This window comes from Dendrobates tinctorius, unplaced genomic scaffold (genome assembly GCF_039654945.1).
Source record: "Dendrobates tinctorius isolate UK_male_01 unplaced genomic scaffold, ASM3965494v1 ptg000054l, whole genome shotgun sequence".
NCBI lineage: Eukaryota > Metazoa > Chordata > Amphibia > Anura > Dendrobatidae > Dendrobates > Dendrobates tinctorius.
The window spans coordinates 466,756-490,265 of record NW_027361722.1 but is presented as its reverse complement, the minus strand read 5'-3'; the positions used below and the strand labels follow the sequence as shown (position 1 = coordinate 490,265).

General features: G+C 41.0%; 1 protein-coding gene across 1 annotated transcript in view; it reads right to left on the bottom strand.

Annotated features, from left to right (window-relative positions):
- Window positions 1-2,691: 2,691 nt before the first annotated feature.
- LOC141091417 (3 beta-hydroxysteroid dehydrogenase/Delta 5-->4-isomerase-like) overlaps window positions 2,692-23,510 on the bottom strand; it is a 58,013-nt gene continuing 37,194 nt past the window's right edge. Inside the window, exon 3 of the mRNA XM_073576960.1 lies at window positions 2,692-3,652. Coding sequence (XP_073433061.1) covers window positions 2,844-3,652 — 809 coding nt within the window. The 3' untranslated portion in view covers window positions 2,692-2,843. The remainder of the gene's footprint in view (window positions 3,653-23,510) is intronic.

Genomic DNA, 23,510 nt, shown 5'->3' with positions numbered 1-23,510 from the left:
GTAACGAGCCGCTCACCAATAACGAGACGTGCACCTGTAACGAGCTGAGCACTAGTAACGAGCCGTGCACCTGTTATGAGCCGCGCACCAATAGCGAGCCGTGCACCTGTAACGAGCTGAGCTCCAGAAACGAGCCGAGCACCTTTAATGAGCTGAGCACCTGTAACGAGCTGAGCTCCAGTAACGAGCCAAGCACCTGTAACGAGCCAAGCACCTGTAACGAGCCGAGCTCCAGTAACGAACCGAGCACCTTTAATGAGCTGAGCAACTGTAATGGTAACGAGCCGCGTACCAGTAACGAGCCGAGCACCTGTAACGAGCCAAGCACCTGTAACGAGCTAAGCACCTGTAACGAGCCGAGCTCCAGTAACGAACCGAGCACCTTTAACGAGCTGAGCAACTGTAATGAGCCGCGCACCTGTAACGAGCCGCGTACCAGTAACGAGCCGAGCACCTGTAATGATCCGTGCAACTGTTATGATCCGAGCACCTGTAACGAGCCGCGCACCTGTTACGATCCGAGCACCTGTAACGAGCCGCGTACCAGTAGTGAGCCGGACACCTGTAACGAGCCACGTACCAGTAACGAGCCGAGCACCTGTAACGAGCTAAGCACCTGTAACGAGCTAAGCACCTGTAACGAGCCGAGCTCCAGTAACGAACCGAGCACCTTTAACGAGCTGAGCAACTGTAATGAGCCGCGCACCTGTAACGAGCCGCGTACCAGTAACGAGCCGAGCACCTGTAATGATCCGCGCAACTGTTATGATCCGAGCACCTGTAACGAGCCACGCACCTGTTACGATCCGAGCACCTGTAACGAGCCGCGTACCAGTAATGAGCCGGACACCTGTAACGAGCCGTGCACCTGTAATGAGGGGCTGGCAGAATTCACCGAATAATAAAAGATGGTAATGCGGTGCATTCACAGCCCGGGGTCCACCGTGCAGAGATGGTAGACTGCTGCTCGGTAATGGTGGACAGAAACTGGCGGTATAGCAGACACACATGGGTTAACTTCACCCTGTGAATTGGAGGCGAACCCTGCTGCTTCACAGGGTCGCAATACCGCAGAGTGAACACTAGTGTTTTGGTCACAGGACCCTGCCCCAAGGACACAGGGTTAGAGTCCCTCTAGACCCACCAGCGTTTGGCGCCGGAACTGTGACGCCAGGGAGAGACCCTTACTAAACGCTGTGCCCTGTTAACAGCCACAGGGCACAGCTGATAGCGCAATACCGCACGAGGTACGTACAGCGCAGCTCTGGCGGACGCCACTAACCAGCCTAAGCTTTGGGTTGGAGAGCGCATTAGTGGCGCATGGTGCCGCTCAGGCTGCTGTCGCTGAACGTGTGGTACCGTAGTGCCTAATGTAGTGTGGCGCGCACTGGCGCTAGAATGTGATGGGAGCAGGGAGCACTGCGGCGCTAGGCAGTGCCACTACCCGGCGCTGACTGGAACTCTAAACCCTAACAACATACGTATCAGAGGGAAAGGGTTTCATAATGAGTCAGTCAGCGTTTCACAAGCATCCATCATCACACATACCCGTACAAATTACAGACTATACTAGCGCATGGCTGAGCGGCCATGCAAACCTTTTATAGCAGCGTCCTTCCGGGACCTTCCTGATGGTCCAATCCGAGCTGGAGAAGGACCTGAGCGTGTGACCCCCGACCTCCAATGAGAGGTCGTCCAACGGGCATGCTCAGAAGGCTGCAAAAAGGACTTCGCCTCTGGAGCTGCTCGCTGTTGGCTAGTGCGGATTGCCAAAGCTGACCCAGAGGTGGCAGCAGCAACCAACCTGACAGCACTCGCCTGAGCAAGACGCTGGGAGCGACGCCTCTGCTGAGCAGGCTCCTCTGCGGCTGGAGAGGAATGGGAGACCGCAGAAGGTAAGGCTCGAGACTCCTCCTGTGCAGGGGCAGGAATCCGACGCCTAACAAGGCGCACACCAGTAACGAGCTGAGCACCAGTAATGAACCGAGCATCTGTAACGAGTCGTGCACCTGTGATGAGCTGAGCACCTGTGATGAGCTGAGCACCTTTGGTGAGCCGCGCACCTGTGATGAGCTGAGCACCAGTAATGAACCGAGCACCTGTAACGAGCCGAGCACCTGTAACGAGTCGTGCACCTGTGATGAGCTGAGCACCTTTGGTGAGCCGCGCACCTGTGATGAGCTGAGCACCAGTAATGAACCGAGCATCTATAACGAGTCGTGCACCTGTAACGAGCTGAGCACCAGTAATGAACCAAGCATCTGTAACGAGCTGCACACCTGTAACGAGGCACGCGTCTGTAACGAGTCGTGCACCTGTAGCGAGCTGCACACCTGCGACGAGCTGAGCACCAGTAATGAACCGAGCATCTGTAACAAGCCGTGCTTCTTTAACGAGGCACGCATCTGTGACGAGCCGCGCACCTGTACCGAGCCATGCACCTGTAACGAGCTGAGCACCAGTACAAAGCACCAGTATTGAGCCGAGCACCAGTACCGAGCCGTGCACCTGTAAGTACAGGACCAGGACAGATTGAGATCCACTCCAGGGAAAAAACAGCAAGCAGAGGTCATAGCATATATTTACTTCACAGAATGAACACTATTAGTATCGGAAGATGTCGGACCCTCGGCAGGAGGCCATGCAGCCTTCCCAGATATAGGGAGACCTAAGGACAGAGACGACACAAAGTTGAAGAGTTACTTTACTTTATTATGAAGAGCAATTGTGAAAAAAGAGCTAACCACTAGCCTCCTGTCTACAAACACCAACAGCTTCCTCGGGGGAGTGTCTGGAGTTCATGTCCAGCCCACTAGGAACGTTTCCAGATCAAATTCTGCTTTCTACTTTATTTTGAGCTCCTCCTTGCGTTGGCGCACTACAGAGGCCATCCATGTGGAGGTTAGCCTCCTGGCCACCTCCCAGCTGTAGCGTGGCTTGTATCCCAAATCCATGTGGGCTTTCTTGTAGGAGAAGGTGAAGGTGGTGTTCAGTAGGATCAGCAGGTGCCTGGTGAAAGGCGGCACAAATCTGAAGAACGGACGAAGCAGAAAACTAGCCAACTCCATCAAGGAGGCCACAAAGTAGAGCAGAGGATAGGGCATGGCCAGCTGACCTTCCACCCCCAGGCCAAGCTCCCTGCCCAGAGCATGGTTCAGATCTGAGTAGCTCATGTGGGGGGTGTCATCACAGACATAGTAGACATTTCCTGCCATCTTCTTGGCCGTGTCTGGGTCCTTCATTGCCCGAGCTGCCATGACATGGGCCCACGCCACGTTCCCCACATAGACTGGATTGGCCAATGCTTCTTTCTTGGAGATTCGGTGAAAGTTGCCCCCGTTCTGGAGTGCCTGGTCCAGGTGCAGCTGGAGAAATTGAGACCCTTCACCAAATATATAGGTGGGCCGCAGTGAGCAGGTCAACAGGGACCCTCCATTGTGGAGATCACGACCACAGGCCCGAAGCACGGCCAGTTCCGCCTGCTTCTTACTTTCTCCATAGCAGAACCCCAGTGTACTCTCGTACTCCAGCTCCTCGTGTCCATTTACTATGGGGTCCCCACTTCTGTTTGGCCCCACAACCTCCATACTGCTGGTGTATAAAAAATACCGCACGTTGTTCTGCACGCAACACTCCAAGAGGCGCTGGGTACCTGAAACGGGAAAAAAAGAGAGAAAGGGAAAAAAGAGAAAGGAAAAAGAAAAAACAAGAGAAACATGAAGGAGGCAGTATTATAGTAGTTATATTCTTGTACATAGGGAGCAGTATTATAGTAGTTATATTCTTGTACATAGGAGCAGTATTATAGTAGTTATATTCTTGTACATAGGAGCAGTATTATAGTAGTTATATTCTTGTACATAGGGGCAGTATTATAGTAGTTATATTCTTGTACCTAGGGGCAGTATTATAGTAGTTATATTCTTGTACATAGGGGCAGTATTATAGTAGTTATATTCTTGTACATAGGAGGCAGTATTATAGTAGTTATATTCTTGTACATAGGGAGCAGTATTATAGTAGTTATATTCTTGTACATAGGAGCAGTATTATAGTAGTTATATTCTTGTATAGGAGCAGTATTATAGTAGTTATATTCTTGTATATAGGAGCAGTATTATAGTAGTTATATTCTTGTATATAGGAGCAGTATTATAGTAGTTATATTCTTGTACATAGGAGCAGTATTATAGTAGTTATATTCTTGTACATAGGAGCAGTATTATAGTAGTTATATTCTTGTACCTAGGGGCAGTTTTAATAGTAGCTATATTCTTGTACATAGGGGCAGTATTATAGTAGTTATATTCTTGTACATAGGAGGCAGTATTATAGTAGTTATATTCTTGTACATAGGGAGCAGTATTATAGTAGTTATATTCTTGTACATAGGAGCAGTATTATAGTAGTTATATTCTTGTATAGGAGCAGTATTATAGTAGTTATATTCTTGTATACTGTATAGGAGCAGTATTATAGTAGTTATATTCTTGTACATAGGAGCAGTATTATAGTAGTTATATTCTTGTACCTAGGGGCAGTATTATAGTAGTTATATTCATGTACATAGGGGGCTGTATTATAGTAGTTATATTCTTGTATATAGAGGGCAGTATTACAGTAGTTATATTCTTGTACATGGGGGCAGTATTATAGTAGTTATAGTCTTGTACATGGGGGACAGTATTACAGTAGTTATATTCTTGTACATAGGAGCAGTATTATAGTAGTTATATTCTTGTACATAGGGGCAGTATTATAGTAGTTGTATTCTTGTACATAGGAGCAGTATTATAGTAGTTATATTCTTGTACATAGGAGCAGTATTATAGTAGTTATATTCTTGTACATAGGGCAGTATTATAGCAGTTATATTCTTGTACATAGGAGCAGTATTATAGTAGTTATATTCTTGTACATAGGGGGCAGTATTACAGTAGTTATATTCTTGTATATAGAGGGCAATTTTTATTATAAACCAAACATAAATACAATTATAATAAAACAAAAATCATCCAGTATTACAAAACACAAACCACTTAGGTAATATATACACAGCATTACATAATCAGATCATATTCATAAATAAATTAAAATGTCCACACCTGGGGATGGAAAAAGTACAAAAAAAAAAAAAATTATCATATTTTCTAACTGAACTTTACGTTTCTCCATAACGTTATGTTTCTTGGACTCCTTCCAACTTCCAGTGATTTTATCCACCGGAGTTCTGACATAACCTGATTGGCGGCAGCGGTGTGATCGAACAGCTCATTGTGTAGTGACACCCGGGTTCTCATGTGCCAGTGATAGTATTTGATGACACTGATTATAATGTACATCGTGTCTCTGTTGATGTCTCTAACAGTGGAGGGGACACCATAGATTATGTCAGGATACTTTAGAGTCCGCAGTCTGGGGATTTTTAGATTATCTGACACTTCCTCCCGGATCTTCCTCCCTCCCCAGCAATCACATATAAAGTGCTCCATAGTTTCCTCCTGCTGACAACCAAGGGGACAATTCCGATCAGAGACACACAGATGTTTCAGGTTCCCTCTGACAAAGAGCCGACTATGCAGTGAAAGCCAAGTGACATCAAACAGTTTAGGAGGTAGCCGTTTCCCGTTTAGGAACCTAAGGCTTTCCTGCAGGGTGGTGGTGACACAATCTCTCAGGGCCAGTGGAGAGTAGAAGAAAGTCCTACATACACGAGCATACAGATCTTTCCTCGTATTACTCTCAATGTAAGACCTCTCCAGTCCCCACCTCCTAACACACTTCAGACCATAGTCCAGATACTGGGGGAGGTGGTCACCTGTCCATCTCCTCCTCTTGAGACTGCCGCCTCGCACCCAAGATTCTGCAAAAGGCAATATCCAGTACCTGATACTATTTACCCACAGGGAGCTACTGTTTGAGTCCATGTTCCCAAAATTCACCTTTAGAAACAAGGAGTCAAAGAAAACCCTTGGATTCAACATATCCAGCCCACCCTCTCTCCGCCGTAGGTACGTTATTCCCCTCTTTATTAGGTTCAACCTATTCCCCCACAAGAGCTGGAAGAACAGGCTGAGGAGCCTCGCTGAGAAAGATTCTGGAAAAGGGAAAATGACAGAGACATACAAGAAAACGGGGACCAGGTACGTCTTCAACATTGTGACCCTTTCTCTGTAGGTCAGCCTCCAGTTCTTCCATCGCTGAACCTTTGCATTTCCGGTTTCCAATTTCTCCTCCCAATTTAGCATGGCATTATCATCCCTCCCAAATTTAACCCCTAGGATCTTAATATGGGTGGAGGCTTTGGAAAACTGCGGCAGATCAAAGCTGGCCTCAGTATCTAATGTCCACAGAGCTTGGCTCTTTTCAAGGTTGACCAGAGAACCGGAGGCCTCTGAGTAGCTTCTGATGGACGCAGATAACATCTGCACCTCACGAGGATTGGAGATCACCAGCGTCACATCGTCCGCATAGGCAACAACATTCAGAGGCGGGCAGTGGGGGACCGGCACCCCCTGAAAATCGCACTCCTGCAGTAACCTCAGAAACGGGTCTAGGGCAAAAACTACAGGAGCGGACTCATTGGGCAGCCCTGTCTCACCCCCGCCCCAACTCCAAAAGTGTCACCCTGCCAACCATTAATCAGAGGAAAGCTCACCGCCTCTCTGTATAACGTCTTCAGCCAATCCACAAATTGTCCCGGAATACCGTACTTTGACAAAGTGGCCCACAGATAATCATGATCAACCCTGTCAAAGGCTTTAGCCTGGTCCAGACTAACAACATATCTCCCACACCGCAGAGCTTTACATCTCTCAAACATCTCTCGTATCGAGATGACCGCTCCAGAGATGTTCCGCCCTTTTACTGTGCCAAACTGAGAGCCTGCCAACAGTGCCGGGGACAAACAGACTAATCTAGAAAATAGGATCTTTGCTAGAATCTTCCTGTCCACATTCAAGAGGGCAATCGGCCTCCAGTTCTTGATGTCGCTCGGCTCCTTTCCTTTAGACAGCAGAATTAACGAGGACACTCTCATGGATGGAGGCATCAGGTGATTTTCTAGACAATTTCTATACACATCCACGAGAATTGGAGCCAGGAGGTCTCTGAATTTCTTATAAAATTCTGCTGTTATACCATCTGGACCTGGTGCCTTCTTCAGATATAACTTATCAATAGCCTCCTTAACTTCCTCCACCGTTAATTCTGCTGTCAAAGGAGAAAAGTCCAGATCATTAGTATCAGGCACTGGAGTTGCCTCCAAGAATTGAGCCATCTTATCTTTATCCAAAACTTTCCTCTGAAACAAGTCAGCATAGTAAGATCTCACCACCTCCAGGATACCCTCCCGTGAATCCTGCAATACACCCTGGGAGTCGGTGAGACCCGTGACCATTTTTTTGGCCACCCTCTCCCTGCAATTCTCAAAGGGATCAGGGGCCCCTAAGGACCCATAATCCCGTTCAAGAACCAGGGAGGTATACCTGCTATACAGATACTGCTTTATCTCAGATTTCAGCCGGTCGATCTTCACTTTGTCATCCCCGCCCGCCGAATACAGTGACTCCAATTCTTTGCGCAGCTTTAGGTACTGGCTGTACTTATTCCTCCCTTTATTAACTGACAGTCTCTTTAAGAGGGATCTGATATCCTCCTTGACGTCCTCCCACCAGTTGGTCATGTTGTCATAGAAGTCAACCCTGTCTAGATGAAGCTGTATAAGGGAGTGAACACGGCTCTGAACATAGGCATCATCCAGGAGACTGGAATTGAGCTTCCACAACCCTCTACCAATGTCCGGACGGTTAGAGGAACCCAAAGAGAAGCACAAGGCGAGGTGATCAGAGTAAGGGACGACCTTCTCACTCAGGGCGCCGACAGCCTCAGTAGGATTGACAAAAGCAAAATCTATCCTACTGCTCCTGTTGGAACATGAATATGTGAATTTTGGCTGTCGTCCACCCTGCGTGAAAACGTCAGTCAGTCCTGCCTGCATTATGACGTTATGTAGGACCTTACCGTCCCTGGTCACTGCCCTGCCTGAGGAGCTGTCACCTGAAGTCATTATGGCATTAAAGTCCCCCGCCATCACCACTGGAAGAGAAGTGAAGAGGTAAGGCTTGACGTCATTAAACAGCTGGATCCTGTCAGTCACTGTCTGTGGCCCATAGATGTTAATAAGCCGGAGTCGCCTCCCATGGACAGTGACTTCCAGGACCAGACATCTTCCCATGACCACCTCCGTCATCCTATGCACAGTCACATCATTGGTGTTAAACAGGACAGCGACCCCGGCGTAAGGCTCCACAGCCAGTGACCAGAAAGAAGGACCGGACCGCCATTCCCTCTCAGCCTCTCTCATAAGTCCCAGAGATGTCAGTCGTGTCTCCTGCAGGAAGATGACATCTGTGTCCAGATATTTGAGATGCTCATACACCGCGTGTCTGGTTCTCCTCAGCTTAATGCTATTCACATTGCTCGAGGTCACTGTCAATGAGAACCCCGCCATCACAACACAATATAGAAGGAGCAGAGTAACAGCCATCATCATGAGTCAGAGATGTTCTGTCCACCACTGGTGTCCATGTCAGACTCTACCTGAGGGTCCACAGATAAGGGCTTCCTCTTTGGCGGGGGATGGTCCTCTATGTCCCTGTCACACTCAGCATCAACTTTCCTCAACTCTTCCTCATAATCGTCACCATTGGAGTCAGATAAAACTCCATACTTGTTGGACACGACCATCACTCCTGCAGAATTCTGAACCTTCTTACTAGCAATCTGACCAGTGTCATATTCTGCCTCAGGTTTACGGGAGGATGTGTTCTTTTTCTTCCTTTTATTATTATTATTATTATTAATGCTCCAGTCATCAGATACAGACAGCGATGCTGAAGGGGGGGCTATCTGAGGCTGCTGGACCTGATGGACGACCTCCATGTTCCCCTCTGCACCCTGCTTCTCTGGTGCTGCCTGAGTGGACTCCTGGTGGGCATCTGAGCTGGTCAACATCTCTCCTGACATTAAATCCTCCTCCCCATGTGTCCCTGCCACCACATCCTCATCCTCCTGAGCCTCTGCCCCTGCCATCACTATCTCATCAGGGAAGACTCTGCAGATGTTGTGCCAGGCGTCTGGACAGTCCCTGTGAGGGTGGCCCATCCTACCACAGAGGTTGCACCTGACGTCACGGCAGTCTGCAGCGACATGGCCGATTGCCCCACACAGACTGCACTTCACCACAGCACAGGCGTTAGCCAGATGACCTTTCCCACCACATTTGAAGCATTTTCTGGGTTGCCCGGGATAATAACACCTTCCCTTCTCCCTCCCAATGAAGAAGGAGTTGGGTAAGTGGGCAGTGATGTTCTCACATTGCCACAATTTTACCAAGACCCGCCACCCCATTGTCCAGATACCATCCTCATCTCTGACCTTGGTGAGTCCAGAGACGAGGTCACAGTGTCTCCGGAGCCACACCTCGATGTCCTGTGGAGGAACGGCCTCATTCCAGAAGGTGATATTCACTGTGACAGTGTCCGGCCTGGAGATAGGAACCAACACAAACTTATTCCAGCCCTCAGCATCTCTGAACTTGGGCTAATTGGCCCAGAATCTATCCAGGTCAGACATGAGCTTGAAGCTGACCTCGTAGCCCTGCCTGTCCTGAAGATTAGACACTGCCAGTATCTCATTTGCCACAAACCCCATCTGGCCGCAGAGCAGCTCTCTCACCACATACCTGCGTTGTGGCAGATCCTCCTTGGCACCTATGTATTTAAACCGCACCACATTAATGCGTTTGAATGTCTGGCCGGTGTACCTGGCGCTGGAAGTGAAGGATGGGGCGCCGCGGCTCCAGGCATTCCTGGGGGGCACCTGCCGGGTCACACTGGGCTGACTGACAGGGAGAGGGCCTGCAGCAGGGGGGGCTGTCACACCTTGTGGACTAGATGGCAAAGGGGGATAGTCACACATATCATGCACATTATCATGAGCAGCATCATTATCAGACAGTGCGACGTCCATTACAGAATGTGAAACCCCTCCAACCCCCGACCCCATGGGCACAGCATCACCAGCCACAGTCTGTGCTTCAGCCTCAGCCTCGGCCTCATCAGCACAAACAGTCTCACATACACTGTCCTGCTCCTGTGTGGGGCATTCTGGGACCTGTGGTGCCTCTGCTGCAGTCTGAAGTGTATGCTGCTGTTCACACTGAGCTGCCTGCTGCTGCAGCTGTTTTCCCTCCTGGAAGCAGAAGCGGGCAGCCTGTAACACTGGCCGTGTCCGCTGCTGGGGGGTCCCGTCCTGAACATCAGGGGTCCTGGCCTCTACAGCACAGTCCTGCTTATAGGAGGCGAACCGCTCGCGGTTCCTGTAGGTCTCTGCCAGGGGCCCCATGCTCTCCAGCACAGACTCAGTGTCCTGCACAACACTCGCCAGCTGTACACCCAGTGTGTTCAGTCTCAGGTCATACGCCTCATTACTGGCAGGATTAGTGGTCTTTAGACTGTAGATGAAGTCTACCTCCATTTGCAGCGCTTTTTTTTGCTGCTGTAACTCACCCAGTTTTCGGACAAGTCCCGGTATCTCATCCGCTAGCTGCAGCTCGGGTGCACGCGCCGGCCCCACAGGTTTAGTCTTGACCACGGGTACAGGGGTTTTGAAGACAGTCATGTGCGGGTCCACCACGGATGGTTTTGTGGCCCCTTGGCTGGATGCAGGCTCCGCAGCAGGGTTATCGCTGCCACCTGACTGTGACCGTGTGCGTCCTGACCGCGCCATACTGCCATGCTGCTGTAGGTTCTCCTGCATTGTCTGTCTTTCCAAAGACGTCCGTCTCTGCCTGGAAGCAGGAGAGGTGATCTGCACAGCTGGGGCCGATCTCACCTGTGCACCTGGCAGGAGCTGCTTACTGACTGGGGAGCTACAAGACTTCACATTCTGCTGGTTTCCATCACTCACAGAGACTTTTCCTTCTTGTTTCTTTGCTGGAACTGGAGAAGGTTTTCCTCCCAAAACTTTACTCACAACTGTTTCCTCCTTCACCGAACTGCTGCAGCTTTGACTCGCTGCATTCACTGGTCTCACAGCGGCTTTGGGATTAACATTCCCATTAGTAGAAGCCTGAGAGGCTTGTCCCAGTGTAGGCCGGGAAGCCTGGGCCTTGCCTGGGGAGCTTCCCCGCACAGGGTGGCCCCTCCCCGGGCTTGCTCCAGTCATGAGGAGAACCACTGACACACAACCTCACAGCTAGGAGGCAGTATTATAGTAGTTATATTCTTGTACATAGCAGCAGTATTATAGTAGTCATATTCTTGTACATAGGAGCAGTATTATAGTAGTTATATTCTTGTACATAGGGGCAGTATTATAGTAGTCATATTCTTGTACATAGGAGCAGTATTATAGTAGTTATATTCTTGTACATAGGGGCAGTATTATAGTAGTTATATTCTTGTACATAGGGGCAGTATTATAGTAGTTATATTCTTGTACATAGGGAGCAGTATTATAGTAGTTATATTCTTGTACATAGGAGCAGTATTATAGTAGTTATATTCTTATACATAGGGGCAGTATTATAGTAGTTATATTCTTGTACATAGGGGGCAGTATTATAGTAGTTATATTCTTGTACATAGGGAGCAGTATTATAGTAGTTATATTCTTATACATAGGGGCAGTATTATAGTAGTTATATTCTTGTACATAGGGAGCAGTATTATAGTAGTTATATTCTTGTACATAGGAGCAGTATTATAGTAGTTATATTCTTGTACATAGCAGCAGTATTATAGTAGTCATATTCTTGTACATAGGGGCAGTATTATAGTAGTTATATTCTTGTACATAGGAGCAGTATTATAGTAGTTATATTCTTGTACATAGCAGCAGTATTATAGTAGTCATATTCTTGTACATAGGGGCAGTATTATAGTAGTCATATTCTTGTACATAGGAGCAGTATTATAGTAGTTATATTCTTGTACATAGGGAGCAGTATTATAGTAGTTATATTCTTGTACATAGGAGCAGTATTATAGTAGTTATATTCTTGTACATAGGAGCAGTATTATAGTAGTTATATTCTTATACATAGGGGCAGTATTATAGTAGTTATATTCTTGTACGTAGGGGCAGTATTATAGTAGTCATATTCTTGTACATAGGGGCAGTATTATAGTAGTTATATTCTTGTACATAGGGAGCAGTATTATAGTAGTTATATTCTTGTACATAGGAGCAGTATTATAGTAGTTATATTCTTGTACATAGGAGCAGTATTATAGTAGTTATATTCTTATACATAGGGGCAGTATTATAGTAGTTATATTCTTGTACATAGGGGCAGTATTATAGTAGTTATATTCTTGTACATAGGGGGCAGTATTATAGTAGTTATATTCTTGTACACAGGAGCAGTATTATAGTAGTTATATTCTTATACATAGGGGCAGTATTATAGTAGTTATATTCTTGTACACAGGAGCAGTATTATAGTAGTTATATTCTTGTACATAGGAGTAGTATTATAGTAGTTATATTCTTGTACATAGAAGCAGTATTATAGTAGTTACTGTATATTCTTGTACATAGAAGCAGTATTATAGTAGTTATATTCTTGTACATAGGGGCAGTATTGTAGTAGTTATAATCTTGTTCATAGAAGCAGTATTATAGTAGTTATATTCTTGTACACAGGAGCAGTATTATAGTAGTTATATTCTTGTACATAGAAGCAGTATTATAGTAGTTATATTCTTGTACATAGGGGCAGTATTATAGTAGTTATAATCTTGTTCATAGAAGCAGTATTATAGTAGTTATATTCTTGTACATAGGGGCAGTATTATAGTAGTTATATTCTTGTACATAGGAGCAGTATTATAGTAGTTATATTCTTGTACATAGGGGTAGTATTATAGTAGTTATATTCTTGTACACAGGAGCAGTATTATAGTAGTTATATTCTTGTACATAGGGGCAGTATTATAATAGTTATATTCTTGTACATAGAAGCAGTATTATAGTAGTTATATTCTTGTACATAGGGGCAGTATTATAGTAGTTATATTCTTGTACATAGGAGCAGTATTATAGTAGTTATATTCTTGTACATAGGGGCAGTATTATAGTAGTTATATTCTTGTACATAGAAGCAGTATTATAGTAGTTATATTCTTGTACATAGGGGCAGTATTATAGTAGTTATAATCTTGTTCATAGAAGCAGTATTATAGTAGTTATATTCTTGTACATAGGGGCAGTATTATAGTAGTTATATTCTTGTACATAGGGGCAGTATTATCGTAGTTATATTCTTGTACATAGGGGCAGTATTATAGTAGTTATATTCTTGTACACAGGAGCAGTATTATAGTAGTTATATTCTTGTACATAGAAGCAGTATTATAGTAGTTATATTCTTGTACATAGGGGCAGTATTATCGTAGTTATATTCTTGTACATAGGGGCAGTATTATCGTAGATATATTCTTGTACATAGGGGCAGTATTATAGTAGTTATATTCTTGTACATAGAAGCAGTATTATAGTAGTTATATTCTTGTACATAGGGGCAGTATTATAGTAGTTATAATCTTGTTCATAGAAGCAGTATTATAGTAGTTATATTCTTGTACATAGGGGCAGTATTATAGTAGTTATATTCTTGTACATAGGAGCAGTATTATAGTAGTTATATTCTTGTACATAGGGGTAGTATTATAGTAGTTATATTCTTGTACACAGGAGCAGTATTATAGTAGTTATATTCTTGTACATAGGGGCAGTATTATAGTAGTTATATTCTTGTACATAGGGGCAGTATTATAGTAGTTATATTCTTGTACATAGGAGCAGTATTATAGTAGTTACAGTGGGGAAAAAAAGTATTTAGTCAGTCAGCAATAGTGCAAGTTCCACCACTTAAAAAGATGAGAGGCGTCTGTAATTTACATCATAGGTAGACCTCAACTATGGGAGACAAACTGAGAAAAAAAAATCCAGAAAATCACATTGTCTGTTTTTTTTTCATTTTATTTGCATATTATGGTGGAAAATAAGTATTTGGTCAGAAACAAGCAATCAAGATTTCTGGCTCTCACAGACCTGTAACTTCTTCTTTAAGAGTCTCCTCTTTCCTCCACTCATTACCTGTAGTAATGGCACCTGTTTAAACTTGTTATCAGTATAAAAAGACACCTGTGCACACCCTCAAACAGTCTGACTCCAAACTCCACTATGGTGAAGACCAAAGAGCTGTCAAAGGACACCAGAAACAAAATTGTAGCCCTGCACCAGACTGGGAAGACTGAATCTGCAATAGCCAACCAGCTTGGAGTGAAGAAATCAACTGTGGGAGCAATAATTAGAAAATGGAAGACATACAAGACCACTGATAATCTCCCTCGATCTGGTGCTCCACGCAAAATCCCACCCCGTGGGGTCAGAATGATCACAAGAACGGTGAGCAAAAATCCCAGAACCACGCGGGGGGACCTAGTGAATGAACTGCAGAGAGCTGGGACCAATGTAACAAGGCCTACCATAAGTAACACACTACGCCACCATGGACTCAGATCCTGCAGTGCCAGACGTGTCCCACTGCTTAAGCCTGTACATGTCCTGGCCCGTCTGAAGTTTGCTAGAGAGCATTTGGATGATCCAGAGGAGTTTTGGGAGAATGTCCTATGGTCTGATGAAACCAAACTGGAACTGTTTGGTAGAAACACAACTTGTCGTGTTTGGAGGAAAAAGAATACTGAGTTGCATCCATCAAACACCATACCTACTGTAAAGCATGGTGGTGGAAACATCATGCTTTGGGGCTGTTTCTCTGCAAAGGGGCCAGGACGACTGATCCGGGTACATGAAAGAATGAATGGGGCCATGTATCGTGAGATTTTGAGTGCAAACCTCCTTCCATCAGCAAGGGCATTGAAGATGAAACGTGGCTGGGTCTTTCAACATGACAATGATCCAAAGCACACCACCAGGGCAACGAAGGAGTGGCTTCGTAAGAAGCATTTCAAGGTCCTGGAGTGGCCTAGCCAGTCTCCAGATCTCAACCCTATAGAAAACCTTTGGAGGGAGTTGAAAGTCCGTGTTGCCAAGCGAAAAGCCAAAAACATCACTGCTCTAGAGGAGATCTGCATGGAGGAATGGGCCAACATACCAACAACAGTGTGTGGCAACCTTGTGAAGACTTACAGAAAACGTTTGACCTCTGTCATTGCCAACAAAGGATATATCACAAAGTATTGAGATGAAATTTTGTTTCTGACCAAATACTTATTTTCCACCATAATATGCAAATAAAATGAAAAAAAAACAGACAATGTGATTTTCTGGATTTTTTTTTCTCAGTTTGTCTCCCATAGTTGAGGTCTACCTATGATGTAAATTACAGACGCCTCTCATCTTTTTAAGTGGTGGAACTTGCACTATTGCTGACTGACTAAATACTTTTTTTCCCCACTGTATATTCTTGTACATAGAAGCAGTATTATAGTAGTTATATTCTTGTACATAGGGGCAGTATTATAGTAGTTATATTCTTGTACACAGGAGCAGTATTATAGTAGTTATATTCTTGTACATAGGGGCAGTATTATAGTAGTTATATTCTTGTACATAGAAGCAGTATTATAGTAGTTATATTCTTGTACATAGGGGCAGTATTATAGTAGTTATAATCTTGTTCATAGAAGCAGTATTATAGTAGTTATATTCTTGTACATAGGGGCAGTATTATAGTAGTTATATTCTTGTACATAGGGGCAGTATTATAGTAGTTATATTCTTGTACATAGGGGCAGTATTATAGTAGTTATATTCTTGTACATAGAAGCAGTATTATAGTAGTTATATTCTTGTACATAGGAGTAGTATTATAGTAGTTATATTCTTGTACATAGGAGCAGTATTATAGTAGTTATATTCTTGTACATAGGGGCAGTATTATAGTAGTTATATTCTTGTACATAGAAGCAGTATTATAGTAGTTATATTCTTGTACATAGGGGCAGTATTATAGTAGTTATAATCTTGTTCATAGAAGCAGTATTATAGTAGTTATATTCTTGTACATAGGGGCAGTATTATAGTAGTTATATTCTTGTACATAGGGGCAGTATTATAGTAGTTATATTCTTGTACATAGGGGCAGTATTATAATAGTTATATTCTTGTACACAGGAGCAGTATTATAGTAGTTATATTCTTGCACATAGAAGCAGTATTATAGTAGTTATATTCTTGTACATAGGGGGCAGTATTATAGTAGTTATATTCTTGTACATTGGGGGCAGTATTATAGTAGTTATATTCTTGTACATAGGGGGCAGTATTATAGTAGTTATATTCATGTACATAGGGCGCCGTATTATAGTAGTTATATTCTTGTACATAGGAGCAGTATTTTAGTAGTTATATTCATGTACATAGGGGCATTATTATAGTAGTTATGTTCTTGTACATAGGGCGCAGTATTATAGTAGTTATATTCTTGTACATAGGAGCAGTATTACAATAGTTATATTCTTGTACATAGGGGTGCAGTATTATAGTAGCTATATTCTTGTACATAGGGGGGCAGTATTATAGTAGTTATATTCTTGTACATAGGGGTAGTATTATAGTAGTTATATTCTTGTACATAGGAGCAGTATTATAGTAGTTATATTCTTGTACATAGGGGTAGTATTATAGTAGTTATATTCTTGTACACAGGAGCAGTATTATAGTAGTTATATTCTTGTACATAGGGGCAGTATTATAGTAGTTATATTCTTGTACATAGAAGCAGTATTATAGTAGTTATATTCTTGTACATAGGGGTAGTATTATAGTAGTTATATTCTTGTACATAGGAGCAGTATTATAGTAGTTATATTCTTGTACATAGGGGGCAGTATTATAGTAGTTATATTGTTGTACATAGGGGCAGTTTTATAGTAGTTATATTCTTGTACATACGGGCAGTATTATTGTAGTCATATTCCTGTACATAAGGGGCAGTATTATAGTAGTTATATTATTGTACAGTACATAGGGGCAGTATTACAGTAGTTATATTCTTGTACATAGAAGCAGTATTACAGTAGTTATATTCTTGTACATAGGGAGTATTATAGTAGTTATATTTTTGTACATAGGAGCAGTATTATAGTAGTTATATTCTTGTACATAGAAGCAGTATTATAGTAGTTATATTCTTGTACATAGGGGCAGTATTATAGTAGTTATAATCTTGTTCATAGAAGCAGTATTATAGTAGTTATATTCTTGTACATAGGGGCAGTATTATAGTAGTTATATTCTTGTACATAGGGGCAGTATTATAGTAGTTATATTCTTGTACATAGGGGCAGTATTATAGTAGTTATATTCTTGTACACAGGAGCAGTATTATAGTAGTTATATTCTTGTACATAGAAGCAGTATTATAGTAGTTATATTCTTGTACATAGGGGCAGTATTATAGTAGTTATAATCTTGTTCATAGAAGCAGTATTATAGTAGTTATATTCTTGTACATAGGGGCAGTATTATAGTAGTTATATTCTTGTACATAGGAGCAGTATTATAGTAGTTTTATCCTTGTACATAGGGGGCAGTATTATAGTAGTTATATTCTTGTACATAGGAGCAGTATTATAGTAGTTATAATCTTGTTCGTAGAAGCAGCATTATAGTAGTTATATTCTTGTACATAGGGGCAGTATTATAGTAGTTATATTCTTGTACATAGAAGCAGTATTATAGTAGTTATATTCTTGTACATAGGGGGCAGTATTATAGTAGTTATATTCTTGTACATAGGGGGCAGTATTATAGTAGTTATATTATTGTACATAGGGGCAGTATTATAGTACTTATATTCTTTTACATAGGGAGCAGTATTATAGTAGTTATATTTTTGTACGTAGGTGCAGTATTATAGCAGTTATATTCTTGTACATAGGGACAGTATTATAGTAGTTATATTCTTGTACATAGGGGCAGTATTATAGTAGTTATATTCTTGTACATAGGGGCAGTATTATAGTAGTTATATTCTTGTACATAGGGGGCAGTATTATAGTAGTTATATTCTTGTACATAGGGGGCAGTATTATAGTAGTTATATTCTTGCACATAGGGGACAGTATTATAGTAGTTATATTCTTGTACATAGGGAGCAGTATTATAGTAGTTATATTCCTGTACATAGGGGGCAGTATTATAGTAGTTATATTGTTGTACATAGGGGCAGTTTTATAGTAGTTATATTCTTGTACATACGGGCAGTATTATTGTAGTCATATTCCTGTACATAAGGGGCAGTATTATAGTAGTTATATTATTGTACAGTACATAGGGGCAGTATTACAGTAGTTATATTCTTGTACATAGAAGCAGTATTACAGTAGTTATATTCTTGTACATAGGGAGTATTATAGTAGTTATATTTTTGTACATAGGAGCAGTATTATAGTAGTTATATTCTTGTACATAGGAGCAGTATTATAGTAGTTATATTCCTGTACATAGGAGCAGTATTATAGTAGTTATATTCCTGTACATAGGGGGCAGTATTATAGTAGTTATATTCCTGTACATAGGGGCAGTATTATAGTAGTTATATTCCTGTACATAGGGGGCAGTATTATAGTAGTTATATTCTTGTACATAGGGGCAGTATTATAGTAGTTATATTCTTGTACATAGGGGGCAGTATTATAGTAGTTATATTCTTGTACATAGGAGCAGTATTATAGTAGTTATATTCCTGTACATAGGGGGCAGTATTATAGTAGTTATATTCTTGTACATAGGGGGCAGTATTATAGTAGTTATATTTTTGTACGTAGGTGCAGTATTATAGCAGTTATATTCTTGTACATAGGGACAGTATTATAGTAGTTATATTCTTGTAAATAGGGGCAGTATTATAGTAGTTATATTCTTGTAAATAGGAGCAGTATTATAGTAGTTATATTCTTGTACATAGGAACAGTATTATAGTAGTTATATTCTTGTATATAGTGGGCAGTATTATAGTAGTGATATTCTTGTACATAGGGGACAGTATTATAGTAGTTATATTCTTGTACATAGGGGGCAGTATTATAGTAGTTATATTCTTGTACATAGTAGTTATATTCTTGTACATAGAAGCAGTATTATAGTAGTTATATTCTTGTACATAGGAGTAGTATTATAGTAGTTATATTCTTGTACATAGGAGCAGTATTATAGTAGTTATATTCTTGTACATAGGGGCAGTATTATAGTAGTTATATTCTTGTACATAGAAGCAGTATTATAGTAGTTATATTCTTGTACATAGGGGCAGTATTATAGTAGTTATAATCTTGTTCATAGAAGCAGTATTATAGTAGTTATATTCTTGTACATAGGGGCAGTATTATAGTAGTTATATTCTTGTACATAGGGGCAGTATTATAGTAGTTATATTCTTGTACATAGGGGCAGTATTATAATAGTTATATTCTTGTACACAGGAGCAGTATTATAGTAGTTATATTCTTGCACATAGAAGCAGTATTATAGTAGTTATATTCTTGTACATAGGGGGCAGTATTATAGTAGTTATATTCTTGTACATTGGGGGCAGTATTATAGTAGTTATATTCTTGTACATAGGGGGCAGTATTATAGTAGTTATATTCATGTACATAGGGCGCCGTATTATAGTAGTTATATTCTTGTACATAGGAGCAGTATTTTAGTAGTTATATTCATGTACATAGGGGCATTATTATAGTAGTTATGTTCTTGTACATAGGGCGCAGTATTATAGTAGTTATATTCTTGTACATAGGAGCAGTATTACAATAGTTATATTCTTGTACATAGGGGTGCAGTATTATAGTAGCTATATTCTTGTACATAGGGGGGCAGTATTATAGTAGTTATATTCTTGTACATAGGGGTAGTATTATAGTAGTTATATTCTTGTACATAGGGGTAGTATTATAGTAGTTATATTCTTGTACACAGGAGCAGTATTATAGTAGTTATATTCTTGTACATAGGGGCAGTATTATAGTAGTTATATTCTTGTACATAGAAGCAGTATTATAGTAGTTATATTCTTGTACATAGGGGTAGTATTATAGTAGTTATATTCTTGTACATAGGAGCAGTATTATAGTAGTTATATTCTTGTACATAGGGGCAGTATTATAGTAGTTATATTCTTGTACATAGAAGCAGTATTATAGTAGTTATATTCTTGTACATAGGGGCAGTATTATAGTAGTTATAATCTTGTTCATAGAAGCAGTATTATAGTAGTTATATTCTTGTACATAGGGGCAGTATTATAGTAGTTATATTCTTGTACATAGGGGCAGTATTATAGTAGTTATATTCTTGTACATAGGGGCAGTATTATAGTAGTTATATTCTTGTACACAGGAGCAGTATTATAGTAGTTATATTCTTGTACATAGAAGCAGTATTATAGTAGTTATATTCTTGTACATAGGGGCAGTATTATAGTAGTTATAATCTTGTTCATAGAAGCAGTATTATAGTAGTTATATTCTTGTACATAGGGGCAGTATTATAGTAGTTATATTCTTGTACATAGGAGCAGTATTATAGTAGTTTTATCCTTGTACATAGGGGGCAGTATTATAGTAGTCATATTCTTGTACATAGGAGCAGTATTATAGTAGTTATAATCTTGTTCATAGAAGCAGCATTATAGTAGTTATATTCTTGTACATAGGGGCAGTATTATAGTAGTTATATTCTTGTACATAGAAGCAGTATTATAGTAGTTATATTCTTGTACATAGGGGGCAGTATTATAGTAGTTATATTCTTGTACATAGGGGGCAGTATTATAGTAGTTATATTATTGTACATAGGGGCAGTATTATAGTACTTATATTCTTGTACATAGGGAGCAGTATTATAGTAGTTATATTTTTGTACGTAGGTGCAGTATTATAGCAGTTATATTCTTGTACATAGGGACAGTATTATAGTAGTTATATTCTTGTACATAGGGGCAGTATTATAGTAGTTATATTCTTGTACATAGGGGCAGTATTATAGTAGTTATATTCTTGTACATAGGGGGCAGTATTATAGTAGTTATATTCTTGTACATAGGGGGCAGTATTATAGTAGTTATATTCTTGCACATAGGGGACAGTATTATAGTAGTTATATTCTTGTACATAGGGAGCAGTATTATAGTAGTTATATTCCTGTACATAGGGGGCAGTATTATAGTAGTTATATTGTTGTACATAGGGGCAGTTTTATAGTAGTTATATTCTTGTACATACGGGCAGTATTATTGTAGTCATATTCCTGTACATAAGGGGCAGTATTATAGTAGTTATATTATTGTACAGTACATAGGGGCAGTATTACAGTAGTTATATTCTTGTACATAGAAGCAGTATTACAGTAGTTATATTCTTGTACATAGGGAGTATTATAGTAGTTATATTTTTGTACATAGGAGCAGTATTATAGTAGTTATATTCTTGTACATAGGAGCAGTATTATAGTAGTTATATTCCTGTACATAGGAGCAGTATTATAGTAGTTATATTCCTGTACATAGGGGGCAGTATTATAGTAGTTATATTCCTGTACATAGGGGCAGTATTATAGTAGTTATATTCCTGTACATAGGGGGCAGTATTATAGTAGTTATATTCTTGTACATAGGGGCAGTATTATAGTAGTTATATTCTTGTACATAGGGGGCAGTATTATAGTAGTTATATTCTTGTACATAGGAGCAGTATTATAGTAGTTATATTCCTGTACATAGGGGGCAGTATTATAGTAGTTATATTCTTGTACATAGGGGGCAGTATTATAGTAGTTATATTTTTGTACGTAGGTGCAGTATTATAGCAGTTATATTCTTGTACATAGGGACAGTATTATAGTAGTTATATTCTTGTAAATAGGGGCAGTATTATAGTAGTTATATTCTTGTAAATAGGAGCAGTATTATAGTAGTTATATTCTTGTACATAGGAACAGTATTATAGTAGTTATATTCTTGTATATAGTGGGCAGTATTATAGTAGTGATATTCTTGTACATAGGGGACAGTATTATAGTAGTTATATTCTTGTACATAGGGGGCAGTATTATAGTAGTTATATTCTTGTACATAGTAGTTATATTCTTGTACATAGGGAGCAGTATTATAGTAGTTATATTCTTGTACATAGGGGCTGTATTATAGTAGTTATATTCCTGTACATACGGGCAGTATTATTGTAGTCATATTCCTGTACATAAGGGGCAGTATTATAGTAGTTATATTATTGTACATAGGGGCAGTATTACAGTAGTAATATTCTTGTACATAAGGGCAGTATTATAGTAGTTATATTCTTGTACATAGGGGCAGTATTATAGTAGTTATATTCCTGTACATAAGGGCAGTATTATAGTAGTTATATTTTTGTATATAGGGGCAGTATTATAGTAGTTAGAAGCAGTATTATAGTAGTTATATTCCTGTACATAGGGGGCAGTATTATAGTAGTTATATTCTTCTACATAGTAGCAGTATTATAGTAGTTATAGTCTTGTACATAGGAGCAGTATTATAGTAGTTATATTCTTGTACATAGGGGCAGTATTATAGTAGTTATATTTGTATATACAGGGTGGGCCATTTATATGGATACACCTAAGTGGGCCGACTTCAAAAATGGCCGCCATGGTCACCACTAGTGTTGAGCATTCCGTTACTGCAAATATCGGGTATCGGCCGATATTCGCTGTATCGGAATTCCGATACCGAGTACTGATATTTTTACAATATCGGATACCGGAATCGGAAGTTCCCATAATGCAATGAGCCAGTGTTGTGGCTGTGATTGGCTGCTGAAATGATGTCATCATGATGTGCAGTCTGTGCGCATCATGATGCGCGGTCTGTGCGGGCCTGCTGGGGGTCTGTGTGGGCCTCCCGGGGGTCTGTACGGGCCTGCCGGGGGTCTGTGTGGGCCTCCCTTGGGTCTGTACGGGCCTGACGGGGGTCTGTCTGGCCTCCCGGGGATTGTGTGTGTGTGTGCAGGCATCGTCCGATGGGACTACAAGTCCCATCGGGCGATGCCTGCAACAATGACAGCGATTGACACATTAGCCAATGATGGGACAGTAGTAGTCCCGTCATCCGGCTAATGTGTTGAATGTAAAAAAAACCCAAAACATACTACATTCATACTTCATGCTACATACATACTACATATATACTACATTCATACAACATACATACATGCTAGATATATACTACATATATACAACATTCTTACATAAATACTACATACATACTACATATACTACATACATACATACTACATACATACTACATACAATACATTCATACAATACATACATATAGACATACAGTACACATAACATAGAGTACATACTCACCATCACTTGTCACTTTGATCCCCGAAGCCAGTGTCATCTCACTGTAAAAAATATTAAAA